This window comes from Marmota flaviventris, chromosome 15 (assembly GCF_047511675.1).
Source record: "Marmota flaviventris isolate mMarFla1 chromosome 15, mMarFla1.hap1, whole genome shotgun sequence".
Lineage (NCBI taxonomy): Eukaryota > Metazoa > Chordata > Mammalia > Rodentia > Sciuridae > Marmota > Marmota flaviventris.
Window position 1 is genome coordinate 70,040,618 of NC_092512.1, and position 19,109 is coordinate 70,059,726.

The 19,109-nt window shown below is 31.2% G+C and overlaps 1 protein-coding gene across 2 annotated transcripts in view; it reads right to left on the bottom strand.

Moving 5' to 3' along the window:
- The window catches only part of Mybl1 (MYB proto-oncogene like 1), a 37,890-nt gene that overhangs the window by 13,316 nt on the left and 5,465 nt on the right, over window positions 1–19,109 (bottom strand). For both annotated transcript variants that reach the window (XM_027932905.2, XM_027932904.2), the window contains exons 2-8: window positions 14,924–15,029; window positions 14,537–14,608; window positions 12,288–12,380; window positions 9,680–9,900; window positions 7,809–7,983; window positions 4,683–4,757; window positions 4,015–4,119 (exon numbers count right to left, since the gene is read on the bottom strand). In XM_027932905.2, coding sequence (XP_027788706.1) covers window positions 4,015–4,119; window positions 4,683–4,757; window positions 7,809–7,983; window positions 9,680–9,900; window positions 12,288–12,380; window positions 14,537–14,608; window positions 14,924–15,029 — 847 coding nt within the window. The remainder of the gene's footprint in view (window positions 1–4,014; window positions 4,120–4,682; window positions 4,758–7,808; window positions 7,984–9,679; window positions 9,901–12,287; window positions 12,381–14,536; window positions 14,609–14,923; window positions 15,030–19,109) is intronic.

Genomic DNA, 19,109 nt, shown 5'->3' on the forward strand with positions numbered 1-19,109 from the left:
GTCTTGCTAATATATAATTATTCCGTCTTTCAAGAATGAGCTCAAATAGGACTTCTTCCAGGAACCCTCTCCAATGTGTTCCCATAACATTTCACAATTTATTTTATCATATCGATATGATATCTTGTCTATGTTCCCACAGCAAAATATATCCTTTGACATTAGGGACTCATTTTTCTTTATTTCTTTAGAGATGTACCCTAGAAAATGTATTCATTTTGTAAGCCTAGCTTCCTATTGTTTTATAATAAAAAATTAGAAGAGGGCTGGGGTTGTGACTCAGTGGTAGAGCACTTGCCTACCATGCGTGAGGCATTGGGTTTGATCCTCAGCACCATATAAAAAAACTAAATAAACAAAATAAAGGTATTATATCCATCTACAACTAAAAATATTTTTTAAAAAATAGAAGAGACTCTGAAGACTCATGAATGAGAAATAATATGCAAAGTATATAGGAATGTCCAACACAACTTTCTAAGATGATGAAAATGTTCTACATCTGCAGCTGCTCAATATGGAAACCAGTAGCAACTAAAATACGGGAAGTGAACTGAGGCTAGTAGCTGTCATATTGTAGAAAGCACACTGTCCATTCCAACTCATAAGAAATTTAAAGCTATCCTTTGATTTTTTTTTGTCAGTGCTGCTAACCTATGCAGACTTGTCATTAATTACCCTACACTATGGATTATAAATTTTAATTAAAAGTAAAAATTTCCTTGGCACTCAATAAGTAATGCCTCAGAGAATGGGAGGAAGGAAGGAAAAGAGGAAGTACTAGGGTCTGAATTAGAACAAATTATATCTCATGCTTGTATAAGTAATGTCAAAATGAATTCTATTATCATGTATAACCAAAAAGAACCAATTAAAAAAAAAACCTGAGGGCTGGGGTTGTGGCTCAGTGGCAGAGCACTTGCCTAGTATGTATGAGGCGCTGGGTTCAATCCTCAGCACCACATACAAATAAATAAAAAATAAAGGTAAATCAACAACTAAAAAATATTTTTAAAAAAACCTGGTTTATATCTGTTTGCCTTTAGTTCATAAATATTTTATTATTATACAAATGAGATGCATTAATAATCAGATAACTCCATTTCTGATCATTAATACTGTTTCCTAACTTATAAGAGATTTAAAGCCACTCTTTGATATTTTTGTCAGTGTTGATACCCTATGCAGACTTGTGATGTTACCCTACTCTATGGATTATAATTTTACTTTAAAAGTTAAAAGTAAGTGAATATAAGGACATCAATGTAATTGTGATGCTAATTATTACTGGTTTCTTTGTATATTAGATATATTTATGTCCTCAAAGTATACAATTCTTTTAAAATATAAAGAGTGGGAAAGCACTTTATTAAGCTGGTGTCCTCTAAACTAAAATTGTCGTAGCAGTAGTGTCCTTCAGATTTATATAAAAATAACAAATTTAGTTGGGGATCTACTTATATCATTTAATGTTTTGTAACTGGATATCATTAATAAATAATAAAGATTTTATGTTATTCTTTACACTGGGATGGGAAATTAAATGTATTTTTGGAAGGTTAAAAAATGGTTCCTATTACTATTACACATAAAATTTGCTAAACTGTGCTAAAGATTCACAGTAGCAAGCCAGGCATGGTGGTGCACCTATAATCCCAGTGGCCAGGAGGCTGAGGTCCTAAGCAACTTAGCAAGAAGCTGTCTCTAAAAAAAAATATTTCAAAAAGGTTCAATCCCCAGGACAAAAAAAAAGATTCACAGTAGCAAAATATTAAGTTTCAAGCTAAATAAGGTGAAAAAACACTGTTGCAAAACAAGTTCCATCTATTTTAAAGTTTCCTAAATATAAAACAAATTAAAACAACCTTAGTTCATTAGCATAGCTACCTTCTCAATTAACAATAACTTTCAGGAGATAGCTTCCAAATGATATGCCTTTCAACTGATTTTTCAGGTGGGAAAAAGATTCAAAAGATAAAGAGAGAAGTCATTGGGCCAAGAGGAAAAAACCACAAACAGAGTTGTAACCATACAAATCTAAATGTGACTCTCCAAAAACATTTCAGCTACTTAACAAAATTAATGAGGATTACCAAGAATACACAACAAAAACAGATACAAGAGTGGAACATAATAGATCCTCAGTTAAATGGTCATTGTTATCACATAATTGTTTAAAATAAATATGTGTGTATGCAGCCTGTTCTATTGGCAGCAGCAACTTCCTCTCTGGAATTCAAAAGATTCCTTATTCAACCAGATCTTTATGAGAGTGTATTTTAGATAGCAAGTTTAAAAAGAAATTAGTAACTTTCTCCCTTTTTTAATGCAAAATGTAATTGTGATGCTAATTATTACTGGTTTCTAATTAGTTATATTTTCCTGGTTAAAATAAGACTACCATTACCATTAAAAATGGTTTTAACAGCCCAATGAGGTGGCACACACCTATAATCCCAGCTGCTCAGGAGGCTGAGACAGGATATCAAAATATTTAATATCATATTAAAATCAGAAGTAGAAGTGAATATGCTTTATACCTGATAAAAACTACAAAAACATACTTATAAAGCATTCTAACAATAAAATAAGCTAATTTCTTACAGAAGGAAGTTGCTTTCACAAGTTCAAAGCCAGCCTCAGCAATGGCGAGGCGCTAAGCAACTCAGTGAAACCCTGTCACTAAATAAAATACAAAAAGACAGGGCTGGGGATGTGGCTCAGTGGTTGAGTGTCCCTGAGTTCAATCCCCAGTACCCTGCACCCGCCAAAAAAAACTTTTACCATGATATAATCATTACAAATGTTAACTCTTTGTTATTTGTAACTTAAAAAAAAAGAAAAAAAAATCAACGCTAAGTACACTTCATGTCTTCCTATTTGCCTACAGTTTTTGCAGTTTCAAAACAAAAACTCCTTTTCCTACAGTATATATCTCACCTAGTACAATTAATAAATATTCTTTTAAATAACCACTTAAATAATATAAAAACATTACCAATTTCCTCATAATACTATTTCAAGATCTCAGGTTATTCCTAGTCATTTTCAATTCATTCATCTCTCCGTCAATAAAATCCTTTTCTAAACACAAAAAGACTCAAGATATTATTTTAAACTTTTAAAATTATTAATGAAGTATAAATTTGGGTTTTTTTCTCTTAATCCTCTAGCATGGCCTGATTAATTCTACTAGAATGGTCACTATTTATCCCAGTTTAATACTATTAGTTATTCTCATTAACCATATCTCAGACAACAGTTTTCATACCTAGTAATCAAATCAACATTAATACAAAATTTCTTCTTTTGAAAGTTTTTGAGAGCATAATTTTTTATGTTCCCTTTATGCATATTTTTATTATTACTTTTTCTAATTTGCTGAATTCATATTCTAAATAGTTAGTAAGAAAAGTTTTTCAAAAAGAATTAAAGTAATGTCCAAGCTCTATTTTTTCTATTGAAACCATAATTATATGGAATATCTAAAATAAACTCAAGCCAAGCGCAGTGGCACATTCCTGTAATCCCAACAGCTCTGGAGCCTGAGGCAGGAGGATCATGAATTCAAAGCCAGCCTCAGCAATTTAGCAAGGCCTTGCCTCTAAATAAAATAAAAAGGGTTGGGGACATGGCTCAGTGGTTAAGCGTCCCTGGGTTCAATCCCTGGTACCAAATAAATAAATAAATATTAAACCAAAGCCTAATCTAAATTATACATATATGTCACAAATATATTTAAAAAAACAAATATAGATAGAAGATTTTACCCTAAGTCTGCTTGAAATTTATGACTCAGAATATCTTTTAAAAATATATCCTAATACAGAACACTGTAAAATACACTCAGAAAAATGCATATCAAAATCAGGCAACCTCAAAGTTGCAAATTAGAAAAATTATATCTATACCATATTAAAATCAGAAATAGAAGTGAATATGCTTTATACCTGATAAAAACTATAAAAACATACTTATGAAGCATTCTAACAATAAAATAAGCTAATTTCTTACAGACGGAAGTCTCTTTCTTCTAACTTCATTCTCTGCTGACATAAGAAGCATCTCAAGTTCCTTTATTTTCTTTTCCTTATCAGGATCTTCATCAACAAAGGGTTGCTAAACCAAGTTAAATAAAAGAGAAAAACAGGTTACTTACACAATTGGTTTATTATTAGTAGTGTTCTAATTTTATTTTCTTGTATACAACCTAAAATATATTTTCTCTAATAAAGCTTAATATTACTAAGTCCTAGACACTAGATATATCACAGTCCCACTAGTATTTAAAAGTGTGCTGATAAAATTAGCAGAAAAGATTTGAATGCATTAAAAAACACTGTATCATCCATACAAGTTGAAAATTTTATGTCTGGAATATATTAGTTTATTGAATTGTAATATATATTCTATTCTATTAATACTATTAGTTATTAATACTATTAGCAAATGATTGAATGCTTTAAGTTGAAAGAATGAATCACCATACCAGTGCTGTCATCATCTTACATTTGTACATTTTATATTTTCAAACCCACTTACATACTCTTTCAATATTACAATACATAAATAGGACTGTTTCATTTTTATCCTAGTTCAACAGATGAGGAAATAAGCACTATTCAACTTAAAAATATGTTTGAAAGCATTTCCTTTATTTTTTAAAAGGAAATAAAAATTACCTGAATAAAGGCAGAAGTAGTCTGAACATGTTCTACACAATTGCCTTCAGGTGACACATACTGATAACCAGGGATCTAAAAATTAAAGCATTACTATTACACATATAACACTATGCAACTTTTTAAAATCTGAGGCAAATGACAAAAAGTTTTGATAAAATGTCAACATCAACAACTTAAAAAGCATCTCTAAAATTTTGCAAATTCAAACCTGCAATAGTTTCCTATCTAGTAACTACATCTCTGTTCCTAGAATCTAGAGAGAAAGCCATAACACTAGGAAAATCCCTGTTTCCTAGATTAAATATGAGAATTACTTAGTCTAGTTTTATCAATCAATCCATCTATCTATTATCAACATTAACCAACAAATTATTTTTTTAATCTGCTACAGAAGTATTGCTCTATTTCATGGGGAAAAAAAAAAAAACATTGTTTTTATTTATCAGAGGAAGGGACTAGTCCATATAAAGCTTTCACAAGAATGCTTTTATCTCCTAAATTCCTCCCGTACCACTTCATGCCAATCTAAGTAGAAAGAAAGGAAAATAGACTAGTTTTACATTAGTTATCTTGGGAAAATAATAATAATTACTCATGTACTTTTAATAGATGCTCAGAGCATCATTTTGTTTCATTTCTAAAACATAATACTAAGTAAAGCTGGAGGCTATAAAGGAAGGGTTCTTGTGTGAGAGTGCCTAATAATGATCACAAGTCGCAAATGTCCTGAGTTAATTTGAGTCTGATTTCATAGACTTACAAATATTCCTACCCTTCTACATTGATGAACTTGATTTGTTTTTCACTGATAAGATTATAAATTACTGTCCTTATGGTTTTGAGAGACTGTCTGAAATACTAATTGTTTTTGTGCTAATTATTTACAAAAAAGTAATGCTTTGCTGCCTTTGTTGTCTTAGCATGCCAGCCCTGTGTATACCCTGTCCAGTCACCTGCCATCAGCCACTGTGGACCTCTGGACTACTCTGATGCTGAATGCCCTTAACTGTCCATGGCCCACCTGATAGAGAACAAGGACTTTTTGATTACTTCCTCCAACTTCGATCCCTCTCAGCAGGAAGCAGTTTAGAGATGTTGTTGCCCATTTTTCCATAGAAATGGAATGTAGAAATTGATAGTGAGGAAATGTAAGAGTGGTCCACTTTATGCTTTGAATATAACCCTGCTGTTCTGCCACACAATTTATTTCTTAAATGAACATGTTTCTTTCTCTTTCTCTCTCCCTGCTCCTCCCTAATCTCTTCCCCATCCTAGGCAGTTACCTGTATCAGAGTATACACCAACCATAGGAAGGAAGTAATCCAGATTTTGGGGATGGTACCAGAATTTATCAGGTGGGACTAGCTCCCAAATTAATAACCGAATTACAACTCCAATGGAGTACTTGTGGAATGTAACCTTTAAGTCACCACTTTAAAAGCCCTTGTTTCTGCTGATGGGCAGAATTACAGTCTTTGAGACGGGAGTTCCCTGTTTTTCTCCTTTGCTAGCAAAGCAATAATCCTTCATTTTCCTTTTTCTCAAAAAAATAAAAGGGGAGGCTGGAGTTAAGAAAAAGGGAGACAGGGGCTCAGTGATACAGTGTTTGCCTCACAAGGGTGAAGCACTGGGGGTTCGATCCTCAGTACACATAAAAATAAATAAAAGTTAAAAAAAAAAAAAGAATTATGAAGCTGCACCTGAGCAGTGGTGAAAATATTTTAAATCAAACAAATATAAATATGAAATTATCTACTTTCTATAATGACCTACCTAAATCACCATCTACTGCAAAAATCATACATTACTAACAGAACATTTATAATACTCAATTAGTATCAAGTATTACTTGGTACCACCAATGAATTAGAAATTTCTCTTTCTCAAATATTTCAAAATTTGAGACAGTATTTCAAACCACTGCATTTTTTCTCTAAGTACACTTTATAATAAAATTAGAATTACCCTCTTAATTGTTTAAACTAATTGAACTATGAATATATGAATCTAAGATTATTAAAAGGGAAAAAATTCTTAAAATAAATGTCCTTATAGTTCCAATTTTTATTGAGACTGCTAAATACCCCCTGGGTCCAAATAATTTTAAAAAATTATCTTTATATATGTTAAAGAGATAAATGGTAACATTTCTGAGATAGAAACAGAAAGTTTCAAGTTTATGCTATTAAAATTTAAGACTCTAAAGAAAAATGTAAAGAAACAGACAATAAAAACCTTAAGGTTCAATATCAGCAGATAACTATACTGTCTTCACATTTTCCTATTTGTAAACTAAAAATGTCATTACTTTAAATGGTTATTTTAACAGTATGTCTAAAAACAATGTCCATGGGCTGGATTTGTAGCTCAATGTTACAGCACTTGCCTTGCAAGTGTGAGGCACTAGGTTCAGTCCTAGCACCACATAAAAACAAATAAAGGCATTGAGTCCATATACAACTAAAAAAATTTTTTTAAATGTCCACAAAATGTACAATAAAATAAAATTTGAGGTATAGTAAGCACAGATTAACACCTTGACCTACTTTATATTTTGGTAGATACTATTAAGTTCTGATATAATCTTTATATTTTACATGAAAAGAACCTAGGTTTATCACAAAAAAATGACATTAACAGATAGATAGGAAAAGGTAAAACAAACCTTATGAAGACTCCTAAACTAAATTCTTGCAGGTAGGAGGATGCACTGCAAGGAACAACACAGAACTTGCCCTGTTTTGAGTTGGTAATCTCTATTTTAATGAATCTGCCTAACAAAGACTACAATCACTCAAGTCATTGGTTATTAGAGGAAAACAGAGCTTAAAGACATCAAATTATTTACTATACCTCCAAAGTGATAGCTTGAATGATTTTTTACTATTTTTTCCCTAGACCATTTTCTACACACCTATAAGACTACTACAATTATGCATAATATTTTTTAAATGGAAACTACACTATATTTGTCAAAATTATGACATTTTATTTTTAGTTTGGAAATGTATATCTTTCTCCTCCCTTAGTATATGTTGTATTTGTCCTATTAAGAAATCAAACACCTTTTCCATATATCAACTAAATAAATTTAAAAAAAATAAAGGTATTAAAAATATGTGCCTGAACAGGTATGTAAAATTGATTCTGGGTTTGCAAATGGTCCATAGTCGCACAAGGTTTGTGTTGAAGTTTTGATGAAGATCTTTCTGATTTTATTCCATCTTGTAAGTAGCCCTCCTGTTCCACTTTTCTTCGCATAGTAGAATTCCAATGATTTTTGATAGAATTATCAGTCCTAAGAAATAAAAGTGTTTAATTTGAAAAGGAAAAAAGGATTCCACAAATTTTAATACTGTATAACTTGCACAAAAAGCTTAAAACAAATTTCTACAACTGATGAAATCAGATACTTCTTTAAAAATTCTAAAGATAAACAGTATGTCTATATGTCAGGCACAGTTTTAAGCATCAGAAGTACTTCAGTGAATAAGACAAAGAAGGTTCCTACTCTCCTGAACTTACGTTCTCATTAGAAGTGTGGTCATAGGGAAGGAAGGAAGAAAAGAAAAACCAAAAATAAGAAAAATACCAATGCAGGGGCTGGGGCTATAGCTCAGTTGTGGAGCGACTGCCTTGAGAGTGTAAGGCACTGGGTTCGATCCTCAGCACCACATAAAAATAAATAAAGATACTGTGTCCATCTACAACTAAATTTAAAAAAATACCAATGCAATGTAGATAATTAAAGTAGGATGAGAAAAGTGGGTAATGGGTAATTTTGACGAGGTGGTCCAAGAAGCCCTGTATGAGGTAACAGTGAAACTAAGATCTGAATGACGAAAATGACCAACCATATGAAAAAAGAAAAAAAGAGCATTCCAGATAAAGAGTATAGTGAGTACAAAGACTAGGAATAAACATGGTCATGAAAAGTAAACCACAAATTACAGAATACTAGTATTCTTTTTTCACTTCTTAGAACAAAATATTTATAGAAAGAGCTCACTGGCTCCCTTTATAGAAATGTAAGTGTTCAACCTGTAGCTATTTGTAGTATAAATTCCATCCTGCATAAAAAATGTATTTATTGAAAAACTACTTCATATGAAGGTACTAAGCTAGGTTCTACAGAAAGTATAGATGTATAAGAGACTGAAAACATCAGAAGTTCCTAGTCCAGGGTTAGTAACCTGGATAAAAAATTTAACACTGTCTTGATTTCCTTATCTACAAAACAAAGACAGTAATGTTTGCTTTGCATAATTCCCAAGCATGTAAAGATTAATCAAGAATATATGTAAAAGCACTTTACACACTAAAAGTACTATATAGATAGAGATTACAGCAATAAAAAACAAATGCATATCTTTTGAGTGAGGTATAAAATGCCCCAAGATTGCTGGTCTGCCATACTAAAGACTACACAAAAAACATCCCCACCAGTACAATGTGGAGTGAATGTAAGACATCACACTGCCTCTGAGGGAACACATTTGCTCTATTTGCTATATTTTACATTTTATACATACACTTACTTCCACAGTTGAAATTATACCACAACTAATTAAAAACTGATTTTTCCTAACATTTTCACAACAGTTTATTTCAGCCAGTGTATTTGTAATTCATTATCTGGTTTTGTACATAGTATCCAATATGAAAGGAATCAGATTCCACTTCAACACAGTTTGTATAAGGAGGATCTGCCTGCCTTGATGTGTAAACATGACTTTTTGAATGTCTTAAATGTTTACATAATCTAAATGTCTATCATTTTATTGTAGAAATTATTGCTATAAATTTTCATTATAAAAATAATAATATTCCTTACTCCAGAATTTATTACAAATGATCTCAAATGGATGCTTGTATTATGTAGTCTAATTTTAATTATAAATAAAAGCCATGGGGTTCTTGCAAATATATTTAATAGTAAAGTAATAAAGGTCATGTTTAAGTACAGAAACATGTATATACATTTATATAAGCACCTTCCAGGAAGCAGTTTGGCAATTTCTGCCCAACGATTTCCCAACCGCTTATGCGCTTCATAGATAATCCTGTCTTCTTCTTCTGTCCAGGAAGATTTCTTTACCTCAGGATTCAGATGATTATGCCATCTTTCTCTACACTGCTTGCCTATTCTTCCTTTTAAATGTTTTGCAATTAAAGACCACCTTTTTGGTCCATATTTCTGAACCAGTTCAATAACCTAAGAAGCAAAGTTTAAAGAAAGCATTTTAAAACATAACTCAAGACAGTTGGGGTTGGGGTATCTGTTAGTAGTAAGACACTTTGCCTAGCATGCATGAAGTCCTGGGTTCAATCACCAGCACCACAAAAAAAAATTAAAATAAAAATAAATAAATTTAAAAAGACATTAAGAATAGCATCTTTTATTAACATTAAACAGATGAGGTGGGATGGAAAGGGAGAGAAAAGGGAAATTGCATGGTAATGGAGGGAGACCCTCGTTGTTATACAAAATTACATATAAGAGGTTGTGAGGGGAATGGGAAAATAAACAAGGAGAGATATGAATTACAGTGGATGGGGTAGAGAGAGAAGATGGGAGGGGAGGGAGGGGGGATGGTAGAGGATAGGAAAGGTAGCAGAATACAACAGTTACTAATAGGGTATTATGTAAAAATGTGGATGTGTAACCGATGTGATTCTGCAATCTGTATTTGGGGTAAAATTGGGAGTTCATAACCAACTTGAATCTAATGTATGAAATATGATATGTCAAGAGCTTTATAATGTTTTTAACAACCAATAAAAAAAATTAAAAAAAAAAAAAAAAGAATAGCATCTTTTAAAATTATTTATTCTAAAAATTTGTTATACATGATGGCAGAATGCAATTCACTTCATTTTACACATATAGAGCACAATTTTTCAAGTCTCTGATTGTAACAAAGTATTTTCACACCATTCATGTCTTCATATATGTACTTAGGGCAATGATGTCTATTCCACCATCATTCCTATCCCTTTGCCCCCTCCCTTCCCCTCCCTCCCCTTTGTCCTATCTAAAGTTCCTCCATTCCTCCCATCGCCATTATAAGTCAGCATCTCATATCAAAGAAAGAAGTTGGCCTTTGGTGTTTTGGGATTGGCTTGCTTCACTTAGCATTATATTCTCCAATTCCATCCATTTACTGCCATGATTTTATTCTCTTTTAAAGAATAGCATTTTTTAAGGAAGAATTTCTTATTCTTTTTTTCTAATTGTCAATGGACCTTATTTTATTTATTTATATGTGGTACTGAGAATCAAACCCAGTCCTCACACATGCTAGGCAAGTGCTCTACTACTGAGCTACAATCCCAGCCCAAGAATAACATCTTAATAAATGCATAAAATTTAAGCTACAACAACAATTTATAAAAATAAATTCATTAATAAAAAATCTTCAGTATTTGACAAGTTTAAACACAGATTACAAACTTATCTAAAATCCAAGGGTCTAATTAAAGTGACTCATAAGTGAAACTGCTTCTATACAAACTTAATAGGAAATAATAGTAAAGACATTGAGACATGTATATTTTCTACTCTTATATCTTAAAAAAAATCAAACAGAAAGTCCAATAAACCAATTTGGAAGCAGGAAGTAACTATAGTTATTGGCTTTTCACATTTCCTTTCTCAAACTGAAAAACATACAGGTTATGCATTATTTTCCCTACATTTTAAGTTTGTTTTTATTTTACCTAAAAATTGTAAAAATAGTTATTCCTAGACTACTTTACCTCATCACCACTTTGCCTCACTGTCAAATATCACATCATTAACAGTTTATATATTTAAATTTAATATATAATAATATTTTCACTATATGTGTCTATTTACTATATTTTAAAAAATAAAATTCTGAATTTATTAAATGTATTTTTAAACAAGGTCACACATTTTAAAACTTGCCATCAGTTATCAAGGAAATCAGATTCTAGTAAAGTAACTTTTAAAACTGTTGTACGTAGTAGTAAGAATGCTAACTCCCCAACTATATTAGCAACTTACATGACTTAAAGATCATAAAATAATTCCTAGTCAGGGTCAAAAATTCTTCTATTCTTCTCCAACTTTTATTGCACAACAAATGATCTTGGTTTTTAAATTATAAATACTTTGGAAATATCATGCCCTGATATCTAATTTTGGGGTTCATTAAAGGTCAAAAGGAAGAAATAAGAATGATTTCCTTACAATTCAAGTTAAATGTAAAAATAAAATTAAAATATTTTTAATATGTGAATTCAATTTTGACAGGAAAGTACATCCTAAATATTGCTAAACCAAGCTTTAAACAAGGTAATTAAACACACATAGTAGGCATTTTCTTATATTCTTCAAACTCTCAGAAACAAAGGGCTATATATATTAATTTGGTTTGACCCAATTCAGAAAAAAACAAAACAAAACAAAAAAAAAACTACATTTTAAGTACTTGATATTCAATTCTTAGCAAACAGCCTCTAGAGCACAAAATCAAGTGATTTACATACATACTTTATGTGTTAAAACTACCAATTAGTGAGGGAAAAAAGCTAGTGCATCTATAAGGTTAGCATAAAAAAACATGAACACATTACCCTCTGATCTTCTTCTTTAGTCCAAGGACCCTTTATCAATTCTGGATTTAAAACTTTCTGCCATCGATGTTGGCACTGAAAATCAGAACGGTTCTGAAAGAATTTGGAAAATATTATTGAACAACTGTCTTCCAGAAAGCAAGTCAATCCAAACTTATATCTCATGCTTTTAAGAACAAGTCTTCAAAAATAGTATAGTTGACATGTAATGTTTATTTTTCATGTCTATACCCCAATTTTGTTTTTTAAAATTAATTAGTAGGGCTTAGATTACAAATAAAGACAATATATTTGAAATTAAAGTATGTATCTTACACTATGTCTTATAATACAGCAAACAACACATGTATTACACAAGATCCTCCTAATACAGAAATAGATCAAAGATTGAGGAATAAAAGGCCAAAGGCAGAAAACTACACAAAGCAGACATAAGAACTCAAACAACATAGTAGTCCCCAATCTAGATAAAACAATTTTTAAAAACCCTAAAGGCATGACTTTACTACTGTTTGGCATTAAAAGGATGTTTATAAATGATCCCCAAGTTACTATGAAAACACTAAATATATCTGTACAGAAGATCTCCATTACATTTCAATTAAATTGGTTAAGTTAACACTTAAAAGGAAAATGAATTTGCCAGAATGAGAAAACTTTATGTAGAAACATCTTAAACCACAAAATTGATTAATAAATGAAGCCTTATTTTAATCTTCTCATGACCTAGTAACTATAATGTATTATAAGGAAAATAACAATAATACCTAATATTTCATTATAGATTCATAGTTTACAAAGTTACTAGTTCATACACAAGATTACAGATAACATGGAAAAATATAATGAGATAGATATAAATATTTTGTCTGCCAATGGCTTTGTGCCAATGGACTTCAAATAACTCTTTTTCAAACTGAGCTTCTTCAGTTATGGCTTGTATATATCAATGCATATATCATTTTAAGGCTACTCCTTTCTTCAAAATAATCAGGTTATTCTCATATGTCCTTGCAGCACACACATACTTAAAGGACATAAAGCTAATGTAAATAATTTTTCTAATTTAGTTTCCATTTATTGAACACCTGGTAAATGTCAGGAACCACACTGAATTTCTTATACATTATTTCTAATTCTCACAATAATACTTTAGAAATGAGTAGTATTATCTACCTATTATAGATAGGAAAGCTGAAGGTCAAAGAAATTAAATAATTTTTCTAAGTGAGTAGAGCTAACATTTGAACACAATTCAGACTAACTCCAAAACTTATTCTTTACATTATTTGATTTCAATTTTCAAGTTATGTTAAGAGGCATTATGACAACATAGAAAGAATACAGATAATGTGGTTTCTGAAACAAAGTAGTCAATTCAAATGTGAGTATTTTGTCTAACTACCCACAGTATATTAGGAAGTTAATAAAAGTATATGTAAATATACTTTGTAGGTTATAAAATTACATACTAACAAATAGTATGTGAATATTAGTATGATGAACAATAAAGATAATTTTTTTAAAAATCAGTAACACTTTAAAATCTAGGAATTGGATGATAAACTTTTTAACAGTTCTTCCTGATTTGACTAATTAGCTATCAAAATATTTCAATATTTAAATTCTCTCAAAATATTTTAACATAATATCACAAATATTTATAAAGCAATACCCAAACTTCATGTTATTTTTGTTTTATATTGGTAGTCTTTTGGTCCATGAACAAATCTTTATAGGTTGAGTATCCCTTATCTACAATGCTTGAGACCAGAAGTACTTTAGGGTTTTTTGTTTGTTTGGAATATTTGCTTATACATAATGAGACATCTTGCAATGGGACTCAAATCTAAACACAAAATCACATATGTTTCATACATACCTTCTATACATAACTAGAAGAAAATTTTACATAATATTTTTAGTGTACCTGCATTTTTATTGTGACCTATTACATGACATCAGGTGTGAAAATTTTTCTACTTATGGTGTCATGTTGGCACTCAAAAAAGTTTTAGATTTTAAAGAAATTGGATTTCTGATTTTTGGATTAGGGATGCTCAACCTGTACTACAAAATCAGACTCTCTAAGCCATTAGCAACCAACTACAAGCAGACCAGAAAAATAAGGATATTTTTAGAAAGGAAACCTAAGTATAAAATATGTAGACACATTTTTTAAAAATAGCAAACATAACCTAATGTCCTAAATCAGTCATGTTAGATATATAATTTAACACTTCACTTACTTGAAGATGACTAGCAATTAGCGTCCAATCATCTGTTCCATGTTGTTCCACCAATTTCTTCAACTTATCATCCTATTAAAACAGATTTAAAAATTAGAAAGCTTTCCCCCATCCTTTTCCTAAACCTTTGAACACAGGCAACTCTCCATTCTGTCAAGTCATAGCTAGTGACCATTTATAGGACTAAAGCCACTATCATAAAAGTTCCTCCATACTATTTCTGTCAGCCCCAATATCAGTAAGTTATTCATGTCTCTGACAGAAGAAAAAGAATGTGCAAGTTATGGACAACTTTTCCATTTGTTTTTAAATATCTTCCATAACTACAATAGTATTAATTTATCATACATATAAGTACAAAATTAAGAAATCTCGCCAGATAACTACCTCATCTCTCGTCCATTTTACTCTGTTCCAGAGTTTTTTCAATCCTTTTTGTTGTGGTACTTCATAATCATGATCAGCATACTGAAGGTCATCATCCTCATCCTCACTATTAAAAAAAAACCACACAATTTTTAAAATAAGGAATTTTATTTAAATTAGTGAATTCAATCATTGAACCTGTATATGAAGGTATGAATGAAGAAGCCACTCAGACTAAATAATATACACCCAATGAGATTATTTAAAGTATAAAAAGTTAAGTCATACAATGGGGAAGAGCTACAATTCTTACTGACACCAAATAGATAAGGCTGTATATATCACCAAGAGCCAAATCATAATTTTATATGTCATTCTAAGAAGATGGCCTTTATTCTTTATTTGATCTTTATTCTCTAAATGGCTTCAATGGGGAAGAAAAAACAAATATCTTGTGTTTTAGAAAAAAAATTAATGACACAACTGTGGTGAAATAGAAGGAACACCAATTAGTAATATTCATAATAACCCAAGCAAGAAATTATTACATCTGACAAATGGGAATGGTAAAATACAAACCAAAGCCAGTTCAAAGACACAATGGAAGAAGTGATCCATTACTAATATCAATGACAAAAGGACTAAACATCTAGAAATAATCTTAATGTATAAAATCAATGTATGATAAAGGGTAAGCACTCTTATGAAACAGAAAATGGAACAAATGAAAAATATCTAGACCATGTACTTGGATAACAGAATTATAGATTGTCCATTCTCCCTGAATTAATTTATAAATTTAAAATAAATGAAAATACCAATAGACTTTGGTGAGGCATTAAACAAACTATTATTATTTTTAATATATATATTTTAGTTGTCAATGGGCCTTTATTTTATTTATTTATGTGTCATGCTGAGGATCAAATCCAATGCCTCACACATGCTAGGCAAGTGTTCTACCGCCGAGCTACAACACCAGCCCCTGATTCTATTACTTATACAGAAAGGAAAGGTCTAAAAATTAATAGTAAGAGAATTAGCATTACCTAATATGTAAAAATATACTGTAGAGAAACAATAAGTATAAAACAAAATGGTACTGGCACATGAATAGAGATACACATAAATGTAACAGAGGAGAACATTCAAAAAAGAAAATCCATATAAAATTCAGTAAGCTATAACAGCAACATTTCAAATCAATGCGATAAAGACAGACTTTTCAATAAATGGTATCAAAATACTGGGCAGTCATTTTTAAAAACTAGAGTCCTATTTTACAATAAAATTAATTTAGATTAAACAAATATTTACATTTTTAAAATGAAAATCATAAAAGTACTATTAAAAAGTAGAGAAGAATTCTACTTTATGTTCTTGAGCAAAAGAGAGGTAAATGTGTCAAAAATTCAGAATCCACAAAAGTGACCAATCCAGATACCATAGTAAATGGAAAGAAGTACATGAAACTGACAAATATTTAAAATGTAGAAATAAAAGACTTTTGAAACTTAGGGCTATGAGGGACATGAAAGGAGGAGGAATCAAAGATAACAAAATTTATCACTTTGAGAATATAACTAGAACTATTTTCTAAGGAAGGGAACAGAGGTAGGAGAAATACGACTTTGGGAGGAGGGAGAGAAAGTAACTATAGTTTAGATTAGGTGTTTTCAAGGTACTTGAGAAATACACAGGGGGATACATCTAGAAAATAACTACCCAAAAGAAATATAATGCAAGCCACATATGTAATATTCTAGTACCCATATTTTTTTTAAAGAGAAATGGTTGCAATTAATTTTAATAAATATTATCTATCCCAGTATATCAAGAGCATAATCATTTCAACACATAATCAAAATAGAAATTATAAATGAAATATTACATTCTTTTCGCTAACTGAAGTCTTCAAAATCTGGTATTTTGTAGTTATAGTACACTGTAATTCAGTTACAATTGCTCAACAGCCACATGTTGCCAATACCTATCCTATTGGGTCAAACAATATTCTGGTGTCTCTTCAGATCATGTAAATTTTTTCATCTTTTACTATTGGGTAGAGCAGATCTAAAAGGCAATGAGCACATGGTTCTTCTGTTCAGATACAAGATCTAGAGTAGAGACACAGACTGGCAATTGGCAAGATACAAAGAACAGTTGAGGCCATGAGATGTCCCACGGAAAATTAACATAGTGAAGAAGAGTCCAAAGTCAGAATCTGAGTTTTTATGAAGTGGGGGAAAAAAAGGAATTTTAAGGAATAAAGCCAAAAAAGAGAGGGCAAGCTTCTATAATAAACTAAGTTAAAGGAGTATCCAGAGGACTGAATAAAGCTAAGGTTTATTTAAAACTTTAAATACCAGACATTGTGGTAGCCCATGAGGCTCTCTTAAAACTACAACAACCAGAAAAAGGAAATATTATTATCATTGACATTTCACAGAACATAAAATTTTGAGTTAGAAAAGTTAACTTATTAACAACTGTCCACTGAATATGGTATGGCTGATCTCTAAGTCCATTACTTAACCATTTTCTATAACAAACTGGAAACACAGGAAAGAGTACTAGGCAGCTGGAAGATACTAAAGACAAACCTCAAGTGCATTTTGAAATCAGAACAAGGCTTTAGTTCTAACTTTTCTGTAACCCAGACCATACTAACCTCTCAAGAATTTAGTAAACTTATTTGCAAAATGCATATAAATCCAGTGTTGCTTTAGGGATAAAATTAAATGAGAAAATATATTGAACACCTCATTCAACACTTGACACAGAAAAGTGGCCCTATATGATGTTCATAATCTGATTACCTAACAGAACTCAAAATTATTTTTGCTTTACTAGATTTAACTCTTTTCCAAAAATTCATTCTGATTTCAAACAGCAAGAGTTTGAAGATTTGTCTAACCTTACTGTAATATAGTTAAGAACATGTGAGTGCCTAGTATCTAAATATATTACATTCAGTCTTACAAAATTGAAATATAAAGGCCTAGATTTAATGTAAATTGTTTACAGATCTTTGCAGGAACTTTTAATTTCCTCTGACTTTTCAAATTCCATAGGAACAAAACTTTTTGTTGTTGGTTGTGCAATTAATAATATAGAATGGTGGGAGTTTCATTGCAGTGCATTGGTACAGGCATGTAACATTATTTGACCAATTTTACTCTCCAGTAACTTTCCATAGCCTACCCCTTCTCCCTGATTCTTTTTCTTTAACATGATAAGGATCAAAATTGTTCACATCTGAACAGGGAAAACATTAAGATCCCCTATTTTCTTATTTATGATTCTTTTTATCTATTTCTGTATTTCAAAACACTTTAATTTTCCAGTGTTCTTCCCTGAAGCCAATCTTTCTTCTAACAATAATCTGCCAGTCCTTCCTTCCATGGTTGTTTGTTTAACTATGCACAAAACAAAAACACACGGTTAATTAAAGGAAATACCTGCTACTGGCAGCCATCTTCAACTGTCAGAAATGTCACCTCATTACCCAAGAGCAAACTTAATTTGGATGTGCTTCAGGGTCCAATGACTTCATAAATTCTAAGCTACTAAATCAGATAAAGCTCCATAATATTGTTTACTCAGAGCATCTACTCTTTCTTCCATTAATGTTTCTCACAACCTCCTCAACCAACAGTAAACTCAAGAGTACAGAGGCCATGTTTACCATGCTCACCTCTGACGACCAAGCTCAGTACCTGCCATTCAAATATTTGTAAGATTAATGAGCAATCCTTCCTATCCTTCCACCTTCCTCAAGTGCTATATCATATTCCAAAATTATCTCATTCCCTTCAAACCCAACCAAAATTTTCATCTTTCTCAATACAGGTGTGATTTCAAAGGGGATATGAGAAAGAAAAATTTAAAAAAAAAATTAAAATACCTCTAGGAGGAGGTGGAAGGCATTCCCATTTGTTAAAATGGACTCTCAGAATCCAAATTCACCTCCAAGTGGTAGAATTTTAAGAAGCAGAACCTGCTGAAACAAACATTTTTAAAAATTCAGTACAGAAGGAGTTCTTTGAGGGTGTCTCCTATGCTGCCTAATCTTCCCTAGAAATGCCAATAATATTACCACTTTCTTACACCCCAAACAACCCTCAGGCATGCTAGTCACAGGTTCTCCTGTCCCTCCCTCCCCTCACATCCAAATAGCTTCCATAACAGAGTACTTGAGTGTTTT